Source organism: Perna viridis, chromosome 10, assembly GCF_037379345.1.
Source record: "Perna viridis isolate PV_CMFRI_1.1 ecotype Kerala chromosome 10, ASM3737934v1, whole genome shotgun sequence".
In the NCBI taxonomy this organism is placed as follows: Eukaryota; Metazoa; Mollusca; class Bivalvia; order Mytilida; family Mytilidae; genus Perna; species Perna viridis.
Genome location: NC_142454.1, coordinates 27,789,869 through 27,813,495, shown reverse-complemented (window position 1 = coordinate 27,813,495; position 23,627 = coordinate 27,789,869). Strand labels below are relative to the sequence as shown.

At 31.7% G+C, this 23,627-nt stretch overlaps 1 protein-coding gene across 1 annotated transcript in view; it reads left to right on the top strand.

The window, feature by feature from the left end:
* LOC148605225 (receptor-type tyrosine-protein phosphatase kappa-like) overlaps positions 1-21,824 on the top strand; it is a 44,701-nt gene extending 22,877 nt beyond the window's left edge. Inside the window, exons 4-24 of the mRNA XM_088548004.1 lie at positions 1,680-1,877; positions 4,060-4,230; positions 4,712-4,912; positions 5,980-6,094; positions 7,488-7,585; positions 7,844-8,061; positions 8,929-9,016; positions 10,065-10,138; positions 10,699-10,735; positions 10,950-11,047; positions 11,431-11,556; positions 13,304-13,452; positions 13,716-13,851; positions 14,238-14,387; positions 14,984-15,083; positions 15,365-15,438; positions 16,685-16,816; positions 17,458-17,580; positions 18,314-18,465; positions 19,485-19,620; positions 20,340-21,824. Coding sequence (XP_088404130.1) covers positions 1,680-1,877; positions 4,060-4,230; positions 4,712-4,912; positions 5,980-6,094; positions 7,488-7,585; positions 7,844-8,061; positions 8,929-9,016; positions 10,065-10,138; positions 10,699-10,735; positions 10,950-11,047; positions 11,431-11,556; positions 13,304-13,452; positions 13,716-13,851; positions 14,238-14,387; positions 14,984-15,083; positions 15,365-15,438; positions 16,685-16,816; positions 17,458-17,580; positions 18,314-18,465; positions 19,485-19,620; positions 20,340-20,414 — 2,651 coding nt within the window. The 3' untranslated portion in view covers positions 20,415-21,824. The remainder of the gene's footprint in view (positions 1-1,679; positions 1,878-4,059; positions 4,231-4,711; positions 4,913-5,979; positions 6,095-7,487; positions 7,586-7,843; positions 8,062-8,928; positions 9,017-10,064; positions 10,139-10,698; positions 10,736-10,949; positions 11,048-11,430; positions 11,557-13,303; positions 13,453-13,715; positions 13,852-14,237; positions 14,388-14,983; positions 15,084-15,364; positions 15,439-16,684; positions 16,817-17,457; positions 17,581-18,313; positions 18,466-19,484; positions 19,621-20,339) is intronic.
* Positions 21,825-23,627: the final 1,803 nt, after the last annotated feature.

The following is a 23,627-nucleotide window of genomic DNA, read 5'->3' as shown; positions in this document are numbered from 1 at the left end:
AGAAGCCTATTTGTTAGAGTTTCGCCAATGACGTATGAGTTGTGATATGAACACTCCATACGCAGGTGCTGAAGGGATGTTGCCACAGATGAAAGGAAAGTTGACAATTTTGAATGAAAAGTCATCACGTTTGTCGTACATTTTGGTCAATAGTTTTCCTTAACCGTCGATTTAGTATAGGTCAAGATATTGAGGCTGACTTCACAGTGTCTGTTGTATTCTTTATATCAAGTTCTTTTCGGTGGATTCATTTTATCAAATTCCCGAAATTACGATTGTTTAAAGATAATACGCCATCTATATAGCGGAAACTGAGAGTAAAGGATCTAGCTAAACGATATTCTTTCTTTCGGATCAGATCATCTATAAAGTTAGCCTCATAAGAGTGAAGGGAAAGGTCAGCAAGTAAAGGAGCACAATTTGTTCCCATTGGAATGCCGACCGTTTGTTGAAAAACACGTCCACCACACTGGACAAATATGTTGTCGATTAAAATTTCCAGCATTATTTATACATCTTCCTCTGAATATTTGGAAGATGATTTGGAATTATTTCTTACATAGTATGAGGAATCTCTACCAAGAACTATATATTCGTATCTAGGTGTACCATCTTTGTTGGAAAAACAACAATGTATAATGTTTTTAAGTCGGGATTTTAACTGAGTATAAGAAATAGAAGTATACATTGTTGAAAAATCAAAGGTTATAATGATATGATAGTTTTAATTCAGATAATTAAAGATTTTTTTTATAACTTAGTAAGTTCCATTTGACTTTAGACATCTAGTTACAGCTTGTCTTAATTTTGTATTGTAATTTGTGGCAAAAATTGAGTTTAAAGTGTATGCTGCAATAATAATAGCGACATACAAAGCGAAGTCACAAACACGGTTCTTCTGGAGTACCGACTACTTTCTCTGCTCCGACGTCTATTGCATCATTAGGCCTACAACGGCAGACCATTCATACCGCTAAGCAATATTCTAACTTACCTTTCATTTATCAAATACTGTGAAAATATCGCCGTATACTAACTTCCATTATTTTCCTGATAAACACAAAAGTGCAAAATCAAAGTAATGCACCATATTTTGTTTCATTTTTTAATGTATTTTAGTGTTGGTCTCTTGCCTATTATTACTATGATAATATGTTGAACCAATATGATGGGTATTTTATAATATTGCTAATGTTTTACCGAATGATATTATTAATCCTAACCAAATAATTATCTCTGAATGCAGTTATGCTTAAAATCATTATTTTAAAACTTGAGTGAAATACCACTTTCTTTACAATAAACTTAATTTCGCAAGATACTTATTTTCCCTATTGTCGCGGTAAACAGTACAACGCGAAATATAGTATCCGTGCAATCGAGTTTTAACACTGTACAATGTAAGTTATTTTGTGAAACTGCCAAAATTGATGTTTTTGTATATGTGCAATAAACATATGATCCACGAAAATTAATACGTTTACAATAATTCTTTGTTTTTTTCGGAAAACTGATATGCCTATTCCGATTACATAATTTATAAAGTTTGTTTTGCAATTTTAAATGAAATCCTCTTTCGGAATGTATAATAACGAAGCAGCTTGGGGTATGCCTTTTTTTTTTAAATTAAGCCATTGTCGCTATAGTCAATGTTGTATTCACACATCATATATTTGAAGCTACCATTTGCCCTGACTTGAAAGGTTCTGATCTGTTGATGGAGCCAGCAATTTTGACAGGATATAGGTATGACTCAGAGGTTTCATTCAAATGTAAGAACGGATACAAGTTGGAAGGACATCCAGCTATAAGGTGTACGGTTGATCCACAAAAAACGTTTAAAGGTCATTGGAATGAAACACAGCCAATTTGTATAGGTAAATGTATTATGTATTTTACACAAACATTTTTATCAAAAAAATAATCCTAACAACTCATATTTCTTTGCTCAGCAGTATGAAAACAAATGATATTTGACCTTGTTCGTAAACACTTCAAAGGTAATTTAGTTTGTAACAAAAGTAAAAAAGAATAATAACAAGGATTCTGAAAAAATAAATAAATCTTGAACTTATAATAACACACATTTCTTTTAATTTTGTTTTTTCGGTGAATTCAATTGTATTTTGTTTTATTTTAAACAGATGAATTTTCAAAGTTATTTATACATTACAACGGGGAGACTATATGTTATTGCGCAAGGTGTAAGCGATAACAAGTTGATCGTATCCTTGTCGCCTGAAGATACGAAGTTTACTCAATTTGTAAGTTTAACGAAGGTTATAGTTATTTGAGACATCAAATACAGCGTGTATTTCAGACAAAAAATAATCCATCAATTATTGTAATTGATTAAATAATTTGTGTAAATATCTCGAGAGAAGTATTGGGAATTCGATCAAACATGTAGGATATCGGCAGCATTATCATAACAAGAGTACAAATAATATAAATAATGGAGGTTTTCAAATACATGTTCGCATTGATTTTACCCATTACTCTAAAGATACAAACCCAATTGTGTTTGTTAATAACTTATATTTCAGTAAATATAAAAAAAGTGTCGGCAATACACCGAATTTTGTATGTCGGCTACACCCACTTTGCCGTTCTTTGCAATACATTGGTTTATCGTGGTACTAGATTATGTAGATATTCGGATATGTATGTTAAATGGACATTTTTATATGATTTTAATTTCTTTACGGGTGGTGATTTGGAACGTTTTCAAAACTTATCGCCTACACAAGTTAAGATTGGTTTCTCTTTTAACGCTGATTTTATATTAAAAATTGTCATTTCCTGTGCACCAATACCCCTCCATCTCCTGGATATGGTGTATATATTTCACGATTAATTCGATTTTCTGGGGCAAGTTTAAAATTCCCTTATTGCCTTGAAAGCCATAAATATTATTTCATAGATATCAGTCCTTGGTTGAAAAAAGTCCTTCTTAAAATAATGAGTAATGATTGTTTTGTGTATATTATGCTGATGATGTGATCGTTGATTTGCCGATTATGTCGCAATAGCATGCAAATACTATTTATTTCATCATCACTGGTTTATTCACGCCACATTGGAAGAAAGAAGTGTAGCGCGCTGTAAAACCCTGATTTAAACCCTTTATTTTGCTTGCAATGCTTGAACAAAGTCAGAACCATTGTGGAACTAGCTGATTCGGCGGTGCAATTTTTATTTTGGATTGAATTAATTATGAATTAGATTCGGCAATGTTGTTAGCATTATTTACATCTAAAATCACAATGTTTACTCCATCTCTTACATAAATATTAAACCACTTTATTGATAAGAAAGGTAAATCGTGTGTGAAGGACATCTTCAAACTTTAGTGTGTTGCCGACACTCTTTTTTGATTTCAAGTCATTTGACAACATTTTGAAGAATTTGTATATTGTATCCGCATTTTGGAGGTTTATTTTCATTTTGAACATGTTATTTATTTTAAATAACACATTGTTTTTCTGTTTCTCGTACTCTTCTTATGAAATTGCTGCCGGTATCCTACATGGTTGACCGAATTTCCGGATCGAGTATGGAGGTGTTTACAAAATGTACACAACCTCATACAATGACTGATGAATTATTTTGTTCCTCAATTGATGATTTATTTCCATGGTGAACTATCTGAAAAAAAAAAACGTAACCTTCGTAAAACTTACAAAGTAAGTAAACATCTTACATTCAGTCGACACTATGACGGTTAATATTGTATCGATTACACGCTGTCTGATTACGTACATAACCCCCATGTATCAAGTCAATAGTCAATATCTTATAAACAAGCAATGTCGTCTACATCTCAAAAACTTCCTTTTAAATATACATTAAATTTTGGCAATTTAGAAATGTACACGAAGACAATGCTATACATGTTAAAGTTAATTGTTTGCATTTTGTTTGTTTCAAATTCGTAGGGTAAAATCTCATTTATATCTAATTATTTTCGCCACATTTGCTGAGAGTGAATAAACAGTATACAAATTAAAAGATTTTTTATCAGTCGTCAATATTCGATACTATTTTCTGTTGAACTAGGTATTCGATGTCCACCCATTTCTTTAAACAATTCAAATATTACGAGTGTGGGCAACAAAAGATTTCCTGATAACATACACATAAAATGTGATACCGGTTACTTTTTAAATGGAACACGGAGTATACAATGTACAGAATCTGGTAATTGGAGTAAAATTCCTACGTGTGATGGTGAGTAACAAACTAAACACTTTTTTTACATGCATAATGAACACACAGTTACAATATCTGAATTATAAGTGTAAATCTTATCAATACTTATTTATCAGTTTCGGAACACTCTAGAATCCGTAAAAATGATCGATTTATCATCTCCGTTTTACTCTGCGTTTATTGGATGATCGAATAATAAGAGTCCTCGTCGTATTTTTACATAAATTTAACAAAGTTTTGAATTTGAAAATAACGTTGATATCTTTTCTTCTGTAATTGTTTTTTTTTTACTTGAGGTGTAAACATTAACATTACCTACATGAGATTTTTTTACTAAAACTTAATTTGGCTAAGAACTGAGAAGAAGTAAAATAGTCTGAAGGAGAATCAGTTTATCCTATGGAATAAATACAATAATTTGAAGACAAAGCAACTGCGGGTAAACTCTTGCAAATATTGTGATCAGCCCCGTTTAAAATGCTCATCCTTACCTTTTTAGCCATCCTTTGCCCAGATTTGATCAAATCAGACCATCTGTTGATTGAACCTTCGAACCTCACAGGATTACAGTATGGCTCAGTGGTAACATTCAATTGTGAAAACGAATACAATCTCAAAGGTCCCAAAGCTATTATATGTGAAATGGATTCACAGAAAATGAGTTTAGGTCGTTGGAATTCAACACAGCCAAAATGTATTGGTGAGATATTCAAATATACATATTTTGAACAAACACTATATTTGACTACCAAAGCCATTGCATGTATGATCTAACAACATCAGATTTTCTATTTTGTGTTTTTGTAAGTATTATTCAAGGAGAAAACCCTGAGGATTCTGAAATATTCATATAAACAGGAAGTATAATGGGGCGACGTAAGATCATATATGCAGTGCCTGAACGGAATAATCGATGTATGCAATTTTAATAAGATTGTTGTATATAGCTTTTACGATTTGGTCATATATTTTATAAAATAACGGATCCAACATTCCAATATTGAATAGTTTTGACTTGTTTGTAGAACGCTGTATTTGCTTAAAGACCTTTGATTAAAGAGAATGACTTTTTCATTATTTTATTATTTTTTTTTCTATTTTCATTTTTCTTTTATACGCTAAAAAGAGTAACAAAAGGAAGGTATGCTGTTTTATTATTATGATAAAGAACACAAAAACATAACTAAGAAATTGTACGTAATGCTAAAATCATCTGTTCGATACAATTTCTTTCTTGCAAGTCTCTTATCCTCCTCTATGTTTTTAGATGCTCAACTATGCATTCAAATGTTAATGTGTATTTGAAGTTGATATGTGTTACTATTAGTTCTTGATTTTGATGATAGCACCACGCATTGTTTCAATATTGTGTTGTAAACATTGTAGCAATATCAGCCATTTTTGAATCCCCCTATAAATTCGACGCATTTTACTTCTGATCAATACAATGAAGCCTGTCCAGACAGAACTTATTTGGAATGAGAAATAATTCGGATTTGAACAAGTTTGCTTTAACTTTGATTCAAAACATTTTTACTCATATGACACACCGTTGTCTTTTTGGTTTGTTTTTCGTTTATTAATTGCATTATCTATATGCGGTAGATTCATGTTTTCAATGCATTGAAATCCGTGGTAGGAAACTGAATTAAAAAATCAATCGCGTCTTATCAAGACAATCAAATAATACACAATCATTACTTAGATAATATTTTGTATAGCGTCATTATGAAATGATTCTTGTTAACAGCCAAAATAATGTTTCAGCAATTGTTGGTACTTCTACACAAAGTTCAGGCACTGGAGCAGCTATAGGAGGAGGCATTACTGCAGTCATTCTTGTTGTTGTCATTGTGATAATTGTTGTTATTTTCATTCAGAGGTAAACTGTTTCCATGTTACTAATTTCTGCCGTTAAATATGTCAATAGAAAAATCATCCACTTTGGATTGTTGTATAACAATGTGTACCCTTGCATAAATTTGAACATTCAAAGTCATTCGAGTTGCAAATATGCGTGCTTGGTCTATTCGATGCATGTGAATAAGTTTTATGGGTCCATTCCAAATCGATATGTTGACCTCCTGCTTACTAAAATAACAATCCCTGACTCGGCCTGCCTCAACAGCTCTCAAGCAGTTTTTTTAACGTTTTATTTTGTATATTTCGTGTCATTTTTTTTTCTACTATTTGGTTTTGATTTTTGATTTCTTTACTTCAGCTTTGTTTGTGAATGATATTCGTGTGTATTTAAAAAGGTTACCAAGGGAACCAAGGTTATAGCGGTATTAAAAAAATGTAATTCAGGGACAAAGACCAGACATAGCAAAAACATACATACATAACAACGAACACTAAAATCATACATACAATGTAACAAAAGCAAAGGAGCAACTCAGACTCCACTAATAACTATGAGCATGGAACAGGTGCACCGGTACGGCTTTTCTAGAAACACCCGCTGAGTTGCTCATAAAAAGTCAAGTCCGTGGTTGACGAAAGAAGTAAGGAAAACTATGACACTTTGAACAAATAAGATACACGAGTTCATCTTGACAGCCATAAAACTTTTGTAGTGATGACTTCAATCTTGTAGCGACATAACCCTGCTCCAGGAGCCTATTTGTTAGAATTCTAGCGCGATACAAAACAATCCACGTAATTTCGGCAAGCCTGGCATAACGTATATGTTGTGATATGAACACTCCATACGCAGGTGCTGAAGGGATGTTGCCACAGATGAAAGAAAAGTTAACAATTTTTAATGCAAAATCATCACGTTTGTCGTAAAATTTAGCTTATAGTTTTCCCTTACCATCGATTTCTAAGTGTAGGTCAAGATAGGAGGCTGACTTCACAGTGGTTTTAGTATCCTTTCCCTCAAATGTTTTGGTATAGATGCGATGTATCCAATCAATTGTTTAAAGAGATTACATCTATATTGCTGAAACAGAGATTAAACGACATTTTTTTTTCGGATCAGATCAGCTATAAAGTCAGCCTCATAAGAATGAAGGAATAGGTCGACAAGTAGAGGAGCACAATTTGTTCCCATTGGAATGCCGATCGTTTGTTGAAAAACGCGTCCTCAACACATGACAATGATGTTGCCGATTAAAAATTCCAGCATTTTGTAAACATCTTCTGTATATTTGGAAGATGATTTAGAATTATTTCTAACAAAGAATAAGGAATCTCTTCCCAGAACTATATATTTGTAAAAATGGGTCCCTTTCTCTTTTATTCAAGTAATAATAATCATATTTTTTTTTCAGAAGACGGCGTGAAAGTAATGGTAAAGAAGAACCCACTCACTATAAACATACGAACGTAAGCAAAAAGGAAAACAACGAATATTCTGAAATCAGTTTATTATTTTTTTATATTGCTTGTATGGTAAGACTTGTATAATATGAATTAATCATTCTCTTACTCAAAGCATGTTGTAACATATACATGGTAACAGTTAACTTTATTACAGATGTAGTAAAGAATAAACAAATATCAGGTTTGTGTAGGTACGTCGGTCGACGAAGCTAGATATTTTACGTTAAATTATATCGTAAACCATAGCTTTATATAGGATTTTTCGTGTACAACTTAATAACATCACTTAATATAATATTAAATTCAGGTCTTGAATTAGCTGAAGAAAAACAAAGTTCTATACCTACCGTAAGCATTGCAAATAAAGATAGGACTTACAATAACGAACCAAATGAAGATGGTGGATATTATGATTTCACTGAAGGTCCACAGATGTCAAAATCAGCTATTCTAGTTAAGGATTTCTATAACTATGTAGATGTTGGTCGGGTAAAAGGCGGGAAACTTGAAGCTGAGTTTTCGGTATGTTTTGTTACATTTTTTGTTTCCATAGTTTTACTATGAAATTTTCTAAATATTAGGTTATTCGTGTTACTAACATTAACGTTTATGATAAAGGCTATGATAACACTTTTAAAATAAATTATTAAGGTTTTGAACACAACATCAAGTTTAAGCATGACAATCAAGGATTTGGAGGATTGTATGTATCTTTGAGATGTGTGATAAAAACAGGTTTTATAATATCAGATAGATATTTATGAATTTTTTTTATACGTTTTAATCTGTCAAAATAGAACGTTTAATCTAACTGTGAAAGTCAACACAAATTTATTGTAAGAAAACTTGATGTTTCTAAATAACATGTGATGAAGCAATCACTTTATGCAGATGTTTTAATTTTTCAATGTTTTTGAGTCAGGAATGTAAAGTGCTATTTATCCCCAGAATATCATTTAAGTACCTAAAACTTGTTTAAAATATTACAAAACTATCAATAAGACACATTTTGAATGTTGGTAAAATGTCTTATGTTGACATTATATGTATAGGTCAATAATGTTTGTAAGAAATATATCCACTTCCGGAAAAGTCTTATATCGTAATCCGTTAAGCCAAATTTGCTAATATTTCCCTTAATGCAGTCTTGATGTTTTTCCATAGCTTGTCGTGTGTCACTATCATGATTATGTTGTATGTGTGTGTGTGATTTGTTTGTTCGTTTTATTTCGTGTTGATCTTGTATGATATTTTCGTACACTAATTCTTTATTTAATTGTGGCATTTTTTTTTTCCGAAAAACGCACATTCTGCCTCAGAATGTGCGTGAAATAAGGAAACTTTTCTCCGTTTAAAAAGGGGGATTTTCTTGTATCTTATGTATTTCAGAAATTTAAGACTGGTCTCCAATACCCAACAACTGCAGCACTGAAACCTGGAAACAAAATGAAAAATAAGTACAAAAATTTATTCGCGTGTGAGTATTGTTTAATTATATAATACGTTCATAAGTTCAACACGTGTATGGTATACGATATCATAAGGGCATAACATAAACTCGATAAAACCTATAAAACGTGAAGAGGAATCGAGAGAACCAAACTTCAAAAGATTGTATCCCACGGAAGAAGCATAAACTCGGAAACAGATACATACGAAAAATAACATGGTATAACCAAGATAACGCGTACAAAGAAATTTATAGAAAATTAAAGGACAATCCCGAGACACCAGAAACAGAACTCACGGCCAAATCATGAAAACGTTAATAAGGCAATTAATATACACAATGTAGACAGGGGCAAATTTATCTATAAAACTAAATACCATAAAAGACAAAACATAGATGTGCGAAATCAGTTTTCTATCATTTATAGCGATGTGTGTTTAAAATATGACGTTAACACGAACGTTGTGTCATTAATGCTGACAACGTTACAATTACATATGTAATCAAATACAATAACATTTACCAAGATATGAATATCTAATATCTTAAGTAGCAGTCTTTATAACGAGGTGATTAATGCATGTCAAAAAACATTGAACTTACTTTTACGTCTTGTTCAGAACCAGTTACAAATCACATGACCAGTCCTCCTTTGTCATTTGGACTTTGCGCTTTTGATATGAAAAAAATATATCGATTGTACTTGAAATTAACACTTTAAAATAGTTATGGTCTATGATTTCGTTTGATTTGATTGATGTTATATAAATCAATGGTTTTCTCAAAAGTACAGATCAGAATATGGAAAGGACAATTGTTACGTAAAATAAAGCATATGTTATTTGAAAAGAAAAGATCATTTGTTCGGTGGGTTTCTCTTCACTATAAATCACTTTGATATTGAAACTTTCTAGATTTGATATGGACTGGTACTGAATTAGATTGATACAAATCCCTGTTTTAACTTATTATCTTTTTTCTGTAAATAAATTATAATAACTTTTTCCCTTTAATGATACAATCTGACATATTTTCGTTTAATATAATTGATAACTTCACAATTTTTTTTTCACAGACGACGAAACTCGAGTTGTTCTGAAGACAACACCACATTTAATGTCCGACTATATCAACGCTTCTTATATAAACGTTAGTTAAACAATTTGTTTCTCTCTCATAAAATATTCTAAATAAACAAAAAAACAAACAAAAATTAATTTGTTGCTGTTTTTTATATCCGCTTATTGGTTTACAATGTACAAACACAAACTGTTTGACGACACGTTTTAGATTAGGAAATGATATTACATGTATTGGGTATTGGCTTAAAACCCGTCCATAACAGAAAATGTCTAAATTCAATAAAAACATATTCCAGTAACAATTGTATATATACAAGTGAACATATATCTTTAATTACAATTAAAATTACAAGATAAAGCCTTCCGAAGATAGCTACAACATGTTTGATTCTAAGGAAACCCATTGCCTCTTTAGGTGGAGTGGTCCGTTACTTTGTTCATTACTCATTTGGAATTGGAAAAAAGCAAAAAACAAAGCATTTCCCTCATCAACATGTCTTTCAGAAAAAGAAACACTTTCATCGTTCATTGGTTTTCGTGAACAAATTAAGTATTACCTAATATAGATTTGCTTAAACCGATTTTTATTTAATCGAGTGAACGTACGCAATTTCGTCTTTACTTCAGGGTTATGGACAATTAAAGCAGTACATTGCAGCACAAGGTAAGTTAAAATATGTAAATATTGCACGTATAGCTCTACATAAAAATCATGCAAATGAAACTTATTAAAAAGAAAATGACAGTTAAAATGAATTAAGCAAACAACTAGTAGCTTAATTTATGTAATGAATTTTGATTCATCATAAATGGTAGTAGTATTACTAAAATTTATACATGTTTAGGTATTAATAATACTTTAAAAAAATACATTGTAGGCCCACAGGACAACACTGTCAATGAATTTTGGCAAATGGTTTGGCAGGTTGATTGTTGTAAAATAGTAATGCTGACCAATGTTTTTGAGGAAGCCAAGGTACAATTTAAATTATGCAAAGCAATAATTCTCATCATAAATAATTGTATTTAAGCAATACATTAATTCAAAACATGTTTATGCCAGTTTAACAATCTTTGGATTTCAGTATATATACAATTGCATATAATTGTAGTTATAAGATACACTGTTTATTAAATGAGTGTTTTGTTTCGTCGACGCTTTATTATCAGTAGTCATTTATATGGTAAAGGAACAAAATTTGTTAAAGCATTGAAGTCTAAAAGATTTCTTCAAGATTTCTTTGAGATTTGGGAATAATCGTACTTAATATATCACATATGGAAAAATGCAGATATATATACTGAATAAATGGTCTAATTTCGTTTTTTTCATGTCGACTGTAATTGTGATTCGTTTAGCAAAAATGCAACCACTACTGGCCGGAGACGGTTGGAAAATCAAATGACTTTGATGGAATTGTGATAACATTGAAGAAGGAAGATGTATACTCAGATTTCACCATCAGGCATATAAAACTTCAAAAGGTAGCCATAATAAAAAATCATGATTTGCATTATAATTTGTTTGAGGAATTGATCAAAATGATCTCTTTTGTTAATTTTCATACGCGTATGCGTCAGTTCTGTAAACCTATGTGTACAAGACCATGTCTTACAGGCGTCAGTAGTATATGAGCGCTAAATATTTAGGAAATCAATTAAACTTCTGTTTGTCATTGAGTAAGAACTTTTTGAGTCTAGTGACTGCAGGTTCGAATCCATTATTTATATTTAAGGTGTTTGGACTCGCTGCTGGAATAGGTACACTCTTCTGACTTGCATATATGTGAATAGGTGGGAAAAACTTTTTAAGTAGGTGTCTTTGTAAGAATCATGCAAAATCAGAAAAATGTGATACACCCCAAAAAAGGCTACATATTTTTATTTTTGTAAGTAAGTTGTTTTATGGGTCTATGAGTAATCAAGGAAACCAAGGTTATAGCGGTAATCAAAGAGTAATCAAGGGAACCAAGGTTATGCGGTAATCAAAAGAATGTAATCCAGAGACAAAGACCAGACATGGAAAACAGACATACACAACAAAGAACATAAAGTAACTAAAATCATACATGCAAAGTAATTATGAAATATGTAATTAATCTGCCTGCTCTAAAGAGATAATCAATATTGAAAATCCAAAAGATTATGTTATATTTGAGTGTCTTATATCCATTAATTTTGAAGTCTACAGTACATTCTATACAATTCTTATCTCCTATGAACACGGGTTATATGAAAAATTGAATGTTTATTTCTGTTTACTATGGCAATTCAAACAAGATATCATAAACAAAAACATGTAGGCTTTTAACCCATGAATCATATTTTGCATGATTCATAGCTAGAGTTCTACTGAATGTTTGCATTGCGAATTATATGGATAGTCAAAACATTGTTGTCTTATCATATGTTGCAACTATTTTCGTATTTTTATATACGTGATGATGATAAATATTGCTATTACATGTCGTAGTATATCATTATTAATATATTTATGAGATAAGGTATATATATATTTTTTCTGACAAAGTATGTGAAAGGTCTACATTTTCTCAGAGACAAAATTTATGAATAGGGCAGCACTTTTTATCAAGGAAGTATTCGAAGGGCCCTGTGACATACAGTAATGAAATAGATTCGTAAATTGTTGAACGGTGACTTTAGTGTAACTATCATTACTTTAACAGCGAGGTGACAGCGCATTTAAACTGTACTCTAACGGTAAATAGAAAATAGTGCATGATACTGAGGATCATACGACTATATATGGACCGTTTGGTCGTCTCAAAAAAAAATATTTTCTTATATAATAGGATGTAGTGTTAACAATTATGTTATTAAATTTTTTTAAGAGAAATACAGTTAAATGTGTGAACCTACAGAGCGATATTGATTTCTACACTGCTAAATCTAACTAAATATTAGATGAAACTACGAGAGGCCGGCTGTTCCATGACTCTCGAATTTCTCAGTTCAAAGTTGACATTTTGTTAGTGGCAAGTTGTATTTCTCACTCCCAGGCTGGAACTGAGAAATGCGAACAACTTGGAACTGCAAAATGTCATCTAAAACATGTAAAATGCAAAATTGGAACTGAGAAATGTCAAGGTACATGTACAATTGCAAAATGTCTCGCATCAATGCGGAAATATGAAAGATCCATGGCACTTCAGGTCTTTTGTATGAAACTTCAAGTATTTCAAATTTAGTATTTCTCTTCTCATGTTACAAGGAAAGAACAAAGAAGTCCGTCGTACAGTACCATTTCACAGCTTGGCCAGATAAGGATGTACCGAAATATCCATCCTCTCTTGTACATTTTCGACACAAGGTTAACTCGACGGAAAGTACATCAAGAGACACAATTATCGTCCATTGCAGGTAAAAACACTCATTTGCATGTTCAGAGTAATGAAGTAGCAGTATGACGAAAACAACTCTTACTTTAAACCAAAAGTTTCTCGCCCTTCTTCGTTAACCTTAAAATATATATTTTTGAAGTGTATTGAAATTTTAATGGAGTGGTAAAATAACAGTCATTCATCTCTGTTTGGTAAATTTACAAATATAAGGATCTAGTGTTGTGCATTGTATTGCTGCAAAAAGAACTACCAAATTTATCACTTCATTAATTTATTTTAAAGTGCTGGGATTGGAAGAACAGGAACATACATAGCTCTTGATTACGCTGTAACCGAGGCAAAAAAAGTGGGCTATGTTGACGTATTTCGTTGTGTTGAGACATTAAGAAGACAGAGGGTAAACATGGTACAGACCGCTGTAAGTTGAATCTACATTTAAACTCATTGTTGTTTGACAGAAGGCAAGCTTAGTGTCTGTATATGAATACAGGGTTATAAATTTATTGACTACGTTTACAAATTAATGTATAAATAAGCAAAAGATATGTTTCACATATTATTGTATCATTTAAATTATCAATAATAATCAATGTCAGAAATTGGTATGTTTACGAGATTAAAATTCCCTTTGTAAATAATCTTAAAGAAATTAGTAAGACAACACGTTTGGTTGGATGTAGCAGATTGCATCTTCTGTCTGACACTAGCAAAGGATGTGTACCCTCAAAACCAATTAACAAAATGTTCGCTCAGCAGGAATTTTCAACGTGTCGTTTTCTTACATAATCAATTTTGTCATGCTAGCGCCAGTACGTATTCCTTCACGATGCTGTCTTAGAAGCATTGGTTTGTCCTTACACTGCGACACCTACTAAAGATTTTCCTGATATTTACAATGATCTAATGAAGTTTGATTATACTAAGAAAAAACATAAGTTGCAAGTGGAATATGATGTAAGTACTGTGGTGTTCGGAATGAAATTGTCCATTTGAAATCGCAATATTATTAATGACACATTTAATCTTTTGAAATGGTTTGATAATGATGAAATGATATAAAAGTAGAGTTAGTACAATATTACCGGATTGATTAAATCAATGTCATATTCAAAGAGAAAGTCTATCAAATTGCTATATCAAGGCAAACTCCGGAAATAAGAAATAACAATAATGACCTCGACTGTGTACAGGCATTTCTGATGGAAATGGTGGGTTTACATTAAGTTTTATAGATCAATAAACATCCCGATTGATTAGGGTTAGTTACTATTTGGTATATTATAATTAAATGAGTACAAAATGTAGTGTTGGTTAATACAATTGTCAAAACAGTACAGGATATATATATATCTATGATATAATATATGACAATTCATCGCCTATATTTTTTTAGGGAGTGATTCTATTACTTTAGATGAATGTATTGTATTTTAACCAAGTTTTTATACTATATTTTACCGATGTAGATGAACAAGATAAAAGCATTATAACCCACAATGAAAAATGTGCATTTTATGCCTTTATCCATTGTCGTTATTCCAATTCTTCAGCTCCTTACATCACTGTCGACGAAACATGACAAAGATGATTTTGAGAAAGGAAAGAATCCTGAAAACAAGAAAAAGAACAGATACAGTAATATAATCCCAGGTATAAAATTAATCAGTTTAATTTTAATAACGTACTGTGCTTGAACATCAGTTTGTGTCATTAATTTGTGTGTGTGTGGGGGGGGGGGGGGATGCAGCTTATATCAATTATGTCAACATTGGTTTTCACTTTCATAGTCTTGTTTTTTTTAAATGTCTTGTTATTTATTTGTACAATGTACTAATTTGAAAGTTAGTACCAATAAGAAACAAATATTTTTTTTTTCAGTAAATGAAAAATAAAGTTTATTTTGAACTACTATGATATGATTTCCTTTGTAGTGGAATCAGAAATGCCACGTTTGATATCAACTGTTGAAGGCCACAATGATTACATCAACGCTGTTTTCTTGCCGGTAAGGGGTACTTTCATATGGCATACTGATAATAAAATTTACGTCTTTAGTATATACATTACAAGTGATGTAAACCCTATATTGTGTATCCTATATATCATGACTTTTATCACACCACAGTATCTATATTACATTACATAGGTTCATATTCCACACTTAAACTATAGTTAAAATATATGTAACGTCTCAGAATGTGACGACTCTATTCGCTACACTGCTCCATCGGATCAAATTAATACAGGGAAGATAACGTTGAATTATAGAAGGGTCTGAACAATTCCCAACGATGTTAGAACTGTCAAATTTGCGAAGCAAATTTCTTGGTCGTTCCCGTCGCGGGACTCGAAATCGTACCGCTGTGACATCTATGGCAACACCGCCTGCACTAAGTCCAGAGCCCTAGACCACTCGGCCAGCTAGGCTATATAAAATATAGCTTTCACTGGCCGGGTCATTCCTCCTCGTACGATTAATCTAGGGCTGTAACTTAGTACACGATATATATATTATTTTGCGTAGTTTCTCATTAAACGAATTTACAAAATGTTTGATAACATTGAAAATTGCTCAGCATTATGGTGGGTTTCTAATCTATTGTTTTTAAACAGACTCAACAGAACAGGCAATAATTCAATCTGAATAAATATGTTGAAAAATTTCAGTCGATTAAAATTTTGTTTAAATCTTATAACAATCAACCTGTATAGATCGGATTTATCTTGAAGAATTTATTTAGTTACGAATGGTAGATTTTTATTTCTAATGGTATTCCAGAAAATAAAGAGTAATGAATTTCTCTGCATATACATATTTAACTTCCGCTTCACTTAAACAATAACTCTAATACATTTTAATACATTTAGTCAATCATAACACGTGATACAAACTTAACTGAAAAATACAATTATTTGTCACCAACACTCACACGATTGCCTCATGACAACTAGATATGCACATGGACAAATATTAAGCCAGATCCAGGGTTTCATAAAGTATAATAAATATGATGTAATTAAAATACGTATTATGTAGATAATTACTTCTATTCTTCAATGTTGCATAGGCATTGCAATAACACATCACAGACGACAATACTAAGATTAAGCCGAAATTTCAACTCTTAACTGGAAAACAAAATGCTAATCGGCGAGTATGAACATATTCCATATGGATTTTGATTGTTGAACTGTTGAGTTTTCCACGATAATATAATTCTTAAGCAATGTGTTTTCATGAAACATTACAGGGATATAAATGCAGCCGCGCGTTTGTTGTGACCCAAATGCCGATGGAAAACACAGTGGTAGATTTCTGGAGGCTGGTTTATGACTATGGAATATCAGTTGTCGTCATGCTTAACACTGAATATGAACAAAAGGTAAATACCAATGAATCGTTATTAAATTTTCTTAGCATTTAATCCCGTTTCTTTGTACGTATGCGAACAATATCATTGCTGAGGTTTCGACAGGTTTTGCCAATATTTATGTAAAGAAACAACGTCTTATAAGTGGTAACGGCTATCTGCTTAAGTATCTACTATGTAGTTCCAGTTATAATTATAAAGACAAATCTATGCATATTATCACTTAAGCTCGGATAATAAATAGTTTAATCTTAACGCTTCGTGTTTAAAAGAAAGAGCTTCAGTGCATGCAGTAAAATACTATCTTCTTGTAAATATATCGTGCACAAAAATGTAAAACATTAAGCATCACATACATTACAAACTGTGTAAACAAAACCCATTATATATTTTACTTCGGATGAGACAAGTGTTTGATTTATTGAGATGCAAAATGTATTTTCAAAAGCTGAAGTTAATAAGATTTCTGAAAGGTGTATGCTTTGCATAGGTTTTTGAATTGTTCAGTGTTCGGTTTAAACAGGTTTAACTATTGAATGTTTCACGAATAGAAGTTAAAAAATAACATGAATACGAAACCGTCAGTCTTTCATAAAATAGGTAATAATGATGTCATTCTATCGAAGATTACATTATTGTGTTTAAATTTACAGGATGTGTACTGGCCTAAGCAAGACGATGGAAATTTAAATTTAGGACCGTTTGAAATCAAGCATCAGAAGTTAGTCAGAAAGAAACATTATGTAATGATGGAACTTTCATTAACTTCTAATCATGTAAGTTCTAAAATTCCAAACGTACATTTTGGTAATTTTCAATGGTCGTTGAATATTCACTTTTGGCAAAAGTAAGTAGTGCACTACTAAGCATCTATTAAAATCATTTACTAAAACATTTGTCGTATATATTTCATTGCACAACTAAGCATCTATTAAAATCATTAACTAAAACATTTGTCGTATATAATTCATACTTTTAAAAATAACCTGCCATCTTATATATAAACTGACGAGAACAATTCCGTTTGTATCGTGAACAAACATTCAAAGGCATGGACAAATTCGTTGATTACGTGACTGAAACACTTCTTAATTTTGGCGCTTGGTAACAACATCTTTCTCTTGTTTTTGACATGATGTCTTCTTACAATTCACTTATGGTTGAAGCTTACGCTTTAATACGTCTCATTTTTCTAACACTCGAGTAAGCCATTTTGATGCACCGAATACATTAACATTTAAATGAACGATATATTTTTTAAATATGTGTTAACAGACACACGAAATTGTATGTTGCTCTGAAAGCACTTTTGATATTGCTAATTGTTTCTAATTGGATCTACAGAATACTTCCCAGTGTAATTAAATATATGTAAATAAATCAATGTATGCATGACAGAATAAGATACACCAACCATTGACACATATGTACATAGTTGAATAATTTGCTTTGCTTTAAATATAACTGAACAATAAAAATGCATCCTTAAAAAGTTGACACGTTTTCTAGGAACAGAAAACAGTGACCCTTTTCCAGCAAATGTTCTGGAATGACGAGAAAACCATACCAGATAACATCGAAGTTTTGTTTTCCTTCATCAGTGACATAGACGAGGCACATCGAAGGCAAAGTGGAGTAGGCCCTCTTCTTGTCCATTGTCTGTAAGTAAACAAGAATCCAGTGCATATTTAAAACTGAACATTTATCGTAGAACACAACTATTAAGATTTTATATTAAACATGTTTAATTTTCTTTAAAAGGTAAGTACATGAACATTTTAAAATAAAAGGTGTTAATTTTAATTCACACACACACACACACACACGTATATACATATACAAACATCTTAGAATGTGACAACTATATTCGCTACACTGCTATATCTGATCAAATTGATACAGGGAAGATATGTAAACGTATAACAATGTCTGCCAAATTCCCAACGATGTTAGAACTGTCAAATTTTTGGTCGTTCCCTCTGCGGGACTGGAACTCGTACCGCTGTGACATCTATGGCAACACCGCCTGCACAAAGTCTAGCGCCCTAGACCACTCGGCCAGCTAGGCTATAAAAAAAGATAGCTTTCGCTGGCCGCGTCATTCCTTCTCGTAGAATTAATCTAGGGCTCTAACTTAGTACACGATGTATGATAGTACGTGACAGTTAATCTATGTGTTACTATGTAGGATAGAGGATCAAATTAATGATGCATGTCACAACAAATCAATATTGTACAAACGTCTAAGAATGTGACGACTCTATTCGCTACACTGCTCCATCGGATCAAATTGATACAGGGAAGGTAACGTAAACTTATAGAAGGGTCTGCAAAATTCCCAACGATGTTAGAACTGTCATATTTGTGATGCAAATTGTTGGAAATCTTTGGGATACCCGCGCGGCTGTCTTCTCCATTAAGTATCATTAAGTAGTTGTAGGTTCGAAACACTCATTTCAATTGAGCAAGAACAGGTATACAACGTACAGCTTCGTTTGTAAATTCTTTACGGGATGTCATTGGCAGCGAAATTCGTATATTGATCTGATTGAAATAACTTTTTTTTCAAACAATTAAAAGCAATAATGATTATTCACATTTTATATCGCTTTTATCGAACTAGTCTTTTGTCAGTAGAGCTCTTAGTAGTTTGTAATAACAGTCTTTCTAAATATTTCAGAAATGGATGTGACAAGAGTGGTCTGTATTGTGTAATGTCAGCTGTTATAGAGAAAATGAGGATAGAACAGGATGTTGACATACAACACACCATCAAACAGATGAGAAATAGAAGACCTCAAATTATATCTAACTATGTAAGTGCATAGACAATTTATATAAACATATACATGTGACAATCTTCAGAAAACTTCAGATCATGCAAAGGAAAGTAAGGGCAATGAGAACAAACACATCTATTAAAACAAATACAAACCAACAAATCATATTAATCATTAAAAAGTAAAAAAAAAGGAGACTAGATAACACCATTATAATGCAATCAAGTAAAACACATATATGGACATACTGGAATCACTATTGAATATTTGAAAGAATAGGCAAGGGAACCAAGGCTATAGCGGTAACCAAAATAATGTTATTCAGGGACAAAGACCAGACATGGAAAACTGACAAACATAACAAGGAACATGAAGTAACTAAAACCATACATACAAAGTAACCAAAGTAAATGAGCAATCCGGACTCAACCAGTACAGAAGTACAGAACACCGTATATCATTACTTCAAAAACATTATAGAATATAGGCTAAAGTAATTTCCTGTTCACAGTCATTCCCACAACATAACCCCAAGTCAACTTCATGACAATTTTAAGGTATTTTAGTTTTTATACGACTCATTTTGTTGCCAATAAATTAACTATAGAGTTCATAACTTTAGGTCTATTTTACACTTATTCGTGTTCCCAAAAAAAAAATGAGTATACCGATGAAGACAGACAATAATACATAATATTAACCGCATGCTTATGCATCAAGGAGACAAACATATCTTAATTATATTTTTTTTGTAGGAGCAATACCGTTTCCTGTATGAAGCTGTCATTGAATACCTGAAACAGTTCGAGACCTATGCCAACTTTAGCTAGCAGTTCCCAATAACAAATAATGAAATATCAAACGTGTACATTTAACGGGAATTATATAATTTTATGTGTATGACATATTCACATATCAACCAATTCAACTTGCTTTTATCATTGTTTATTATTAGCTTATATCACTATTGATTTATTTTCCTCTGCTATCACGTTCAGGAAGTGCACCTGAAAGATTATGTATATTCATTGTCCAGTTATTGACCGTCGGTATGTATTACCGATTTGAATTTTAAGATATTATTTTGAAAGTAAGAGTAGGGTATAAACAAAAGTATATGCTTGTTGTGCTTTATTGTTTTAACTATACAAAAATTTGTTTGCATTTCTTTAAATTTATCATGACCCAAGCTATGTTTAAAAAGCACGCATAGTAATAAACAACAAATGCAGTTTTTTCAACAATATTAATAAGCATTTTTTCCAACCGTCTAGCAAAGTCATATAATTATTTTTTTAATTATGTTAGAACACTATTCTCCACAGTTACGACATTGCCCAAGGGCACAACCAAATATCACAGGTTCCACGAATGAAAAAAATAACACATTCCATTTTGTACGAATCTGAAATACAGTTTGTGTCTATTCAATTACCACTATTTAAAAATTAAACTAAGAGTTGACTGGCTCTGCTTACTTATTTTTATTCTTTGCCGAAATCATTTTGGTAACAGCGGAAGACTCATACTGAATTAGAAAAAAATAGTTGTCCAAAAGCCATGTTATATTGAATTTACGTTCCAAGATTTATTTTTAAAATGTATTCATGTATAATATTATATATTGTAATGTTCAAAAGTCGCACTAGTCTTCATCATACTAGTCAAACCTCTTAGGTAAATAGCACGGAGAATCGGTGAATAATGCTTTTTTAATGTTTATTTTTTTATATATTATATAGGTGCGCAATTGAACCAAATTAAATTGGTATATAAGAAAGAAACTCCATTTTATCATTTAACCAAGAACATGTCAGTCTTTTATACGTGATGAAGTAATGACTAATATGATTACTTTCGTATTTATTTATATCGTTTAAAAAACACAGCTTATACCAGATCTTTTACAATTAAAAAAATGGTTTCATGTCCGAAATTATACACGAAAACCTAATTTTATCTTTTTACCACGGGCTGGTTATCTTTGTCGGATTATTTATCACATGAAAAGTAACGACTGATAGGACTATTTCTTTATATTGTTTAAAACACAGTCCATATTTGACATGAAATGGCACTTATATTGAGCAAGATCCGGTGTAGTGTGACATCGGTAACTTATTGCTGACTTAGAAAATAAGTCTGTCATATGTCAATGACGTTTGTAATATGTTTATTAAAGGTTTTTCAACGACTGTGTACTTAACCACTGTCAAAGCACGCAATGAAGTTATATTTATTGTGCTTTTTTAAATATGTAATATATTTCCTTTTCAAAAAACTTTATCAGTAACAACAGTTTAAGCACAAATTTCGTGATTAAGATGTTACATCTTCTAATAAAGGGTAATAACACAATTACCCTATTGATAAATTTTTGGCAGTTCTGAAAAGGATCAGACAAAAGCGAAATGTAACCACAAATTACAATATAAGGGTAAAAACCGGATAGTAACTGCATTGGTCCGTAATTAGTACAGACATTCCAAATTAAGGTGGTTTAAGCCGGTTTTATAGCCGGCTACACCGCTTGCTCTCTTTGCAGTTCAATAATTACTAAAATATGTCAACACCAGTGGGCAGCAATTAAATATCAGCGGTCAAAACAGTACATACAATATGAATGATAACAAGTGAAAAACAAATAATGAACTAATTTGTCGGGAAGGTGCGTCAAGTTCAAGATGAAATAATGATAAACAGGTTAAAAACTACAAAATATAATGTGAAGACATTAGGAACGTCATCCATTTATAATCTGTCAGAATCAAAACATTTTTTAATATGACAACTAACCAACACAACTGTAAAACATTGTATAAATAACATATTTTTAATCCCTGGCATTAAAAAACCATTGTCTGATATTAAACGTAGATTAGACCTTAAATCGTAAATTACAGTGTTCTTATCATCTCTCACTTGATGATATCAGTGATAAGTGACGGTTAACAAATACATTATTTGATACTTTGTACATTGTTGTAATTATTGATTTGCATTCCTGTAAACTACAACAGAAACAAAATAATGTGTTACGTATTCTAAAAGCTAACACGTTGCTATAAAAAAAACCTCAGCCTTGTCATGGTCTTTTAATAATGAAGGGTCTACGTTTTTTTTTACAGCGCGATCATTGAAGGCACGCGCAATTGATAGAAAAAAAAACATTTTAATGACCCAATTTTCAATTTTAAAAATCATCAGGTCACTATGATCAACATACCCAATAATTGATATGGGGAAATTGCGACCACCAATATGATAATTCATGAGATAATTCATCACGTGACCAGTCGTCCGATACCCGACATCTGAAGAACCACAACCTTTCAGATATCCATAATTTACGGAACGTTTGGGTTGTTTCCGTCATCTTTCTTAGGTTTATTTATACTGTCCTAGTATGTGACTCGTGAAATTTAAACAAAAAACAAATAAAACAAAATTGGCCATTTTTTTTACATAAAAACCTTGTTTTTTATATGCATTTTGATCTGCAATCAAGCTATTTTCAGATGTCGTGGGAACTCTTTTGACAGAGCGCACAAGGTTGGTGAGTACAAAGAGGAAAGAAATGTACTTTAAAGTTTAATTTTAACAGCTTGATTTGTGCAAAACAATGTGATTTAAGTGCACATTACGTCTTTGAAAGTCAGTAAAACACGAAAGTCACCTTTTGCCTTTAGTATTTCTGTAAAGAAATGTATGTGCTCCCGCTTCAAGATTTCATTTGTGTTGCCTTTTCCAATAATCCCCCATCCCAATCTTAAATTTGAAGCTCAAGATTAAATATACAAAATAGTTTAATATACTAAGTCCCAATACCATCTTCATCAACTTTAAATATACTAATCTAATTAATTGAAATATAAAGTCACTCTTCATATAAGTTGTCACTTATTTAAAAACAAAATTCGCCATTTTGATTTAGATCATAATGGTCCAGTATTGATGCCCTGTTTTGAAATTCGTAATGCATGGCTTTGATTTTATAATGATCGGCTGTAGGAATTTCCGGTTTGTATTGACCAGTTAACGAC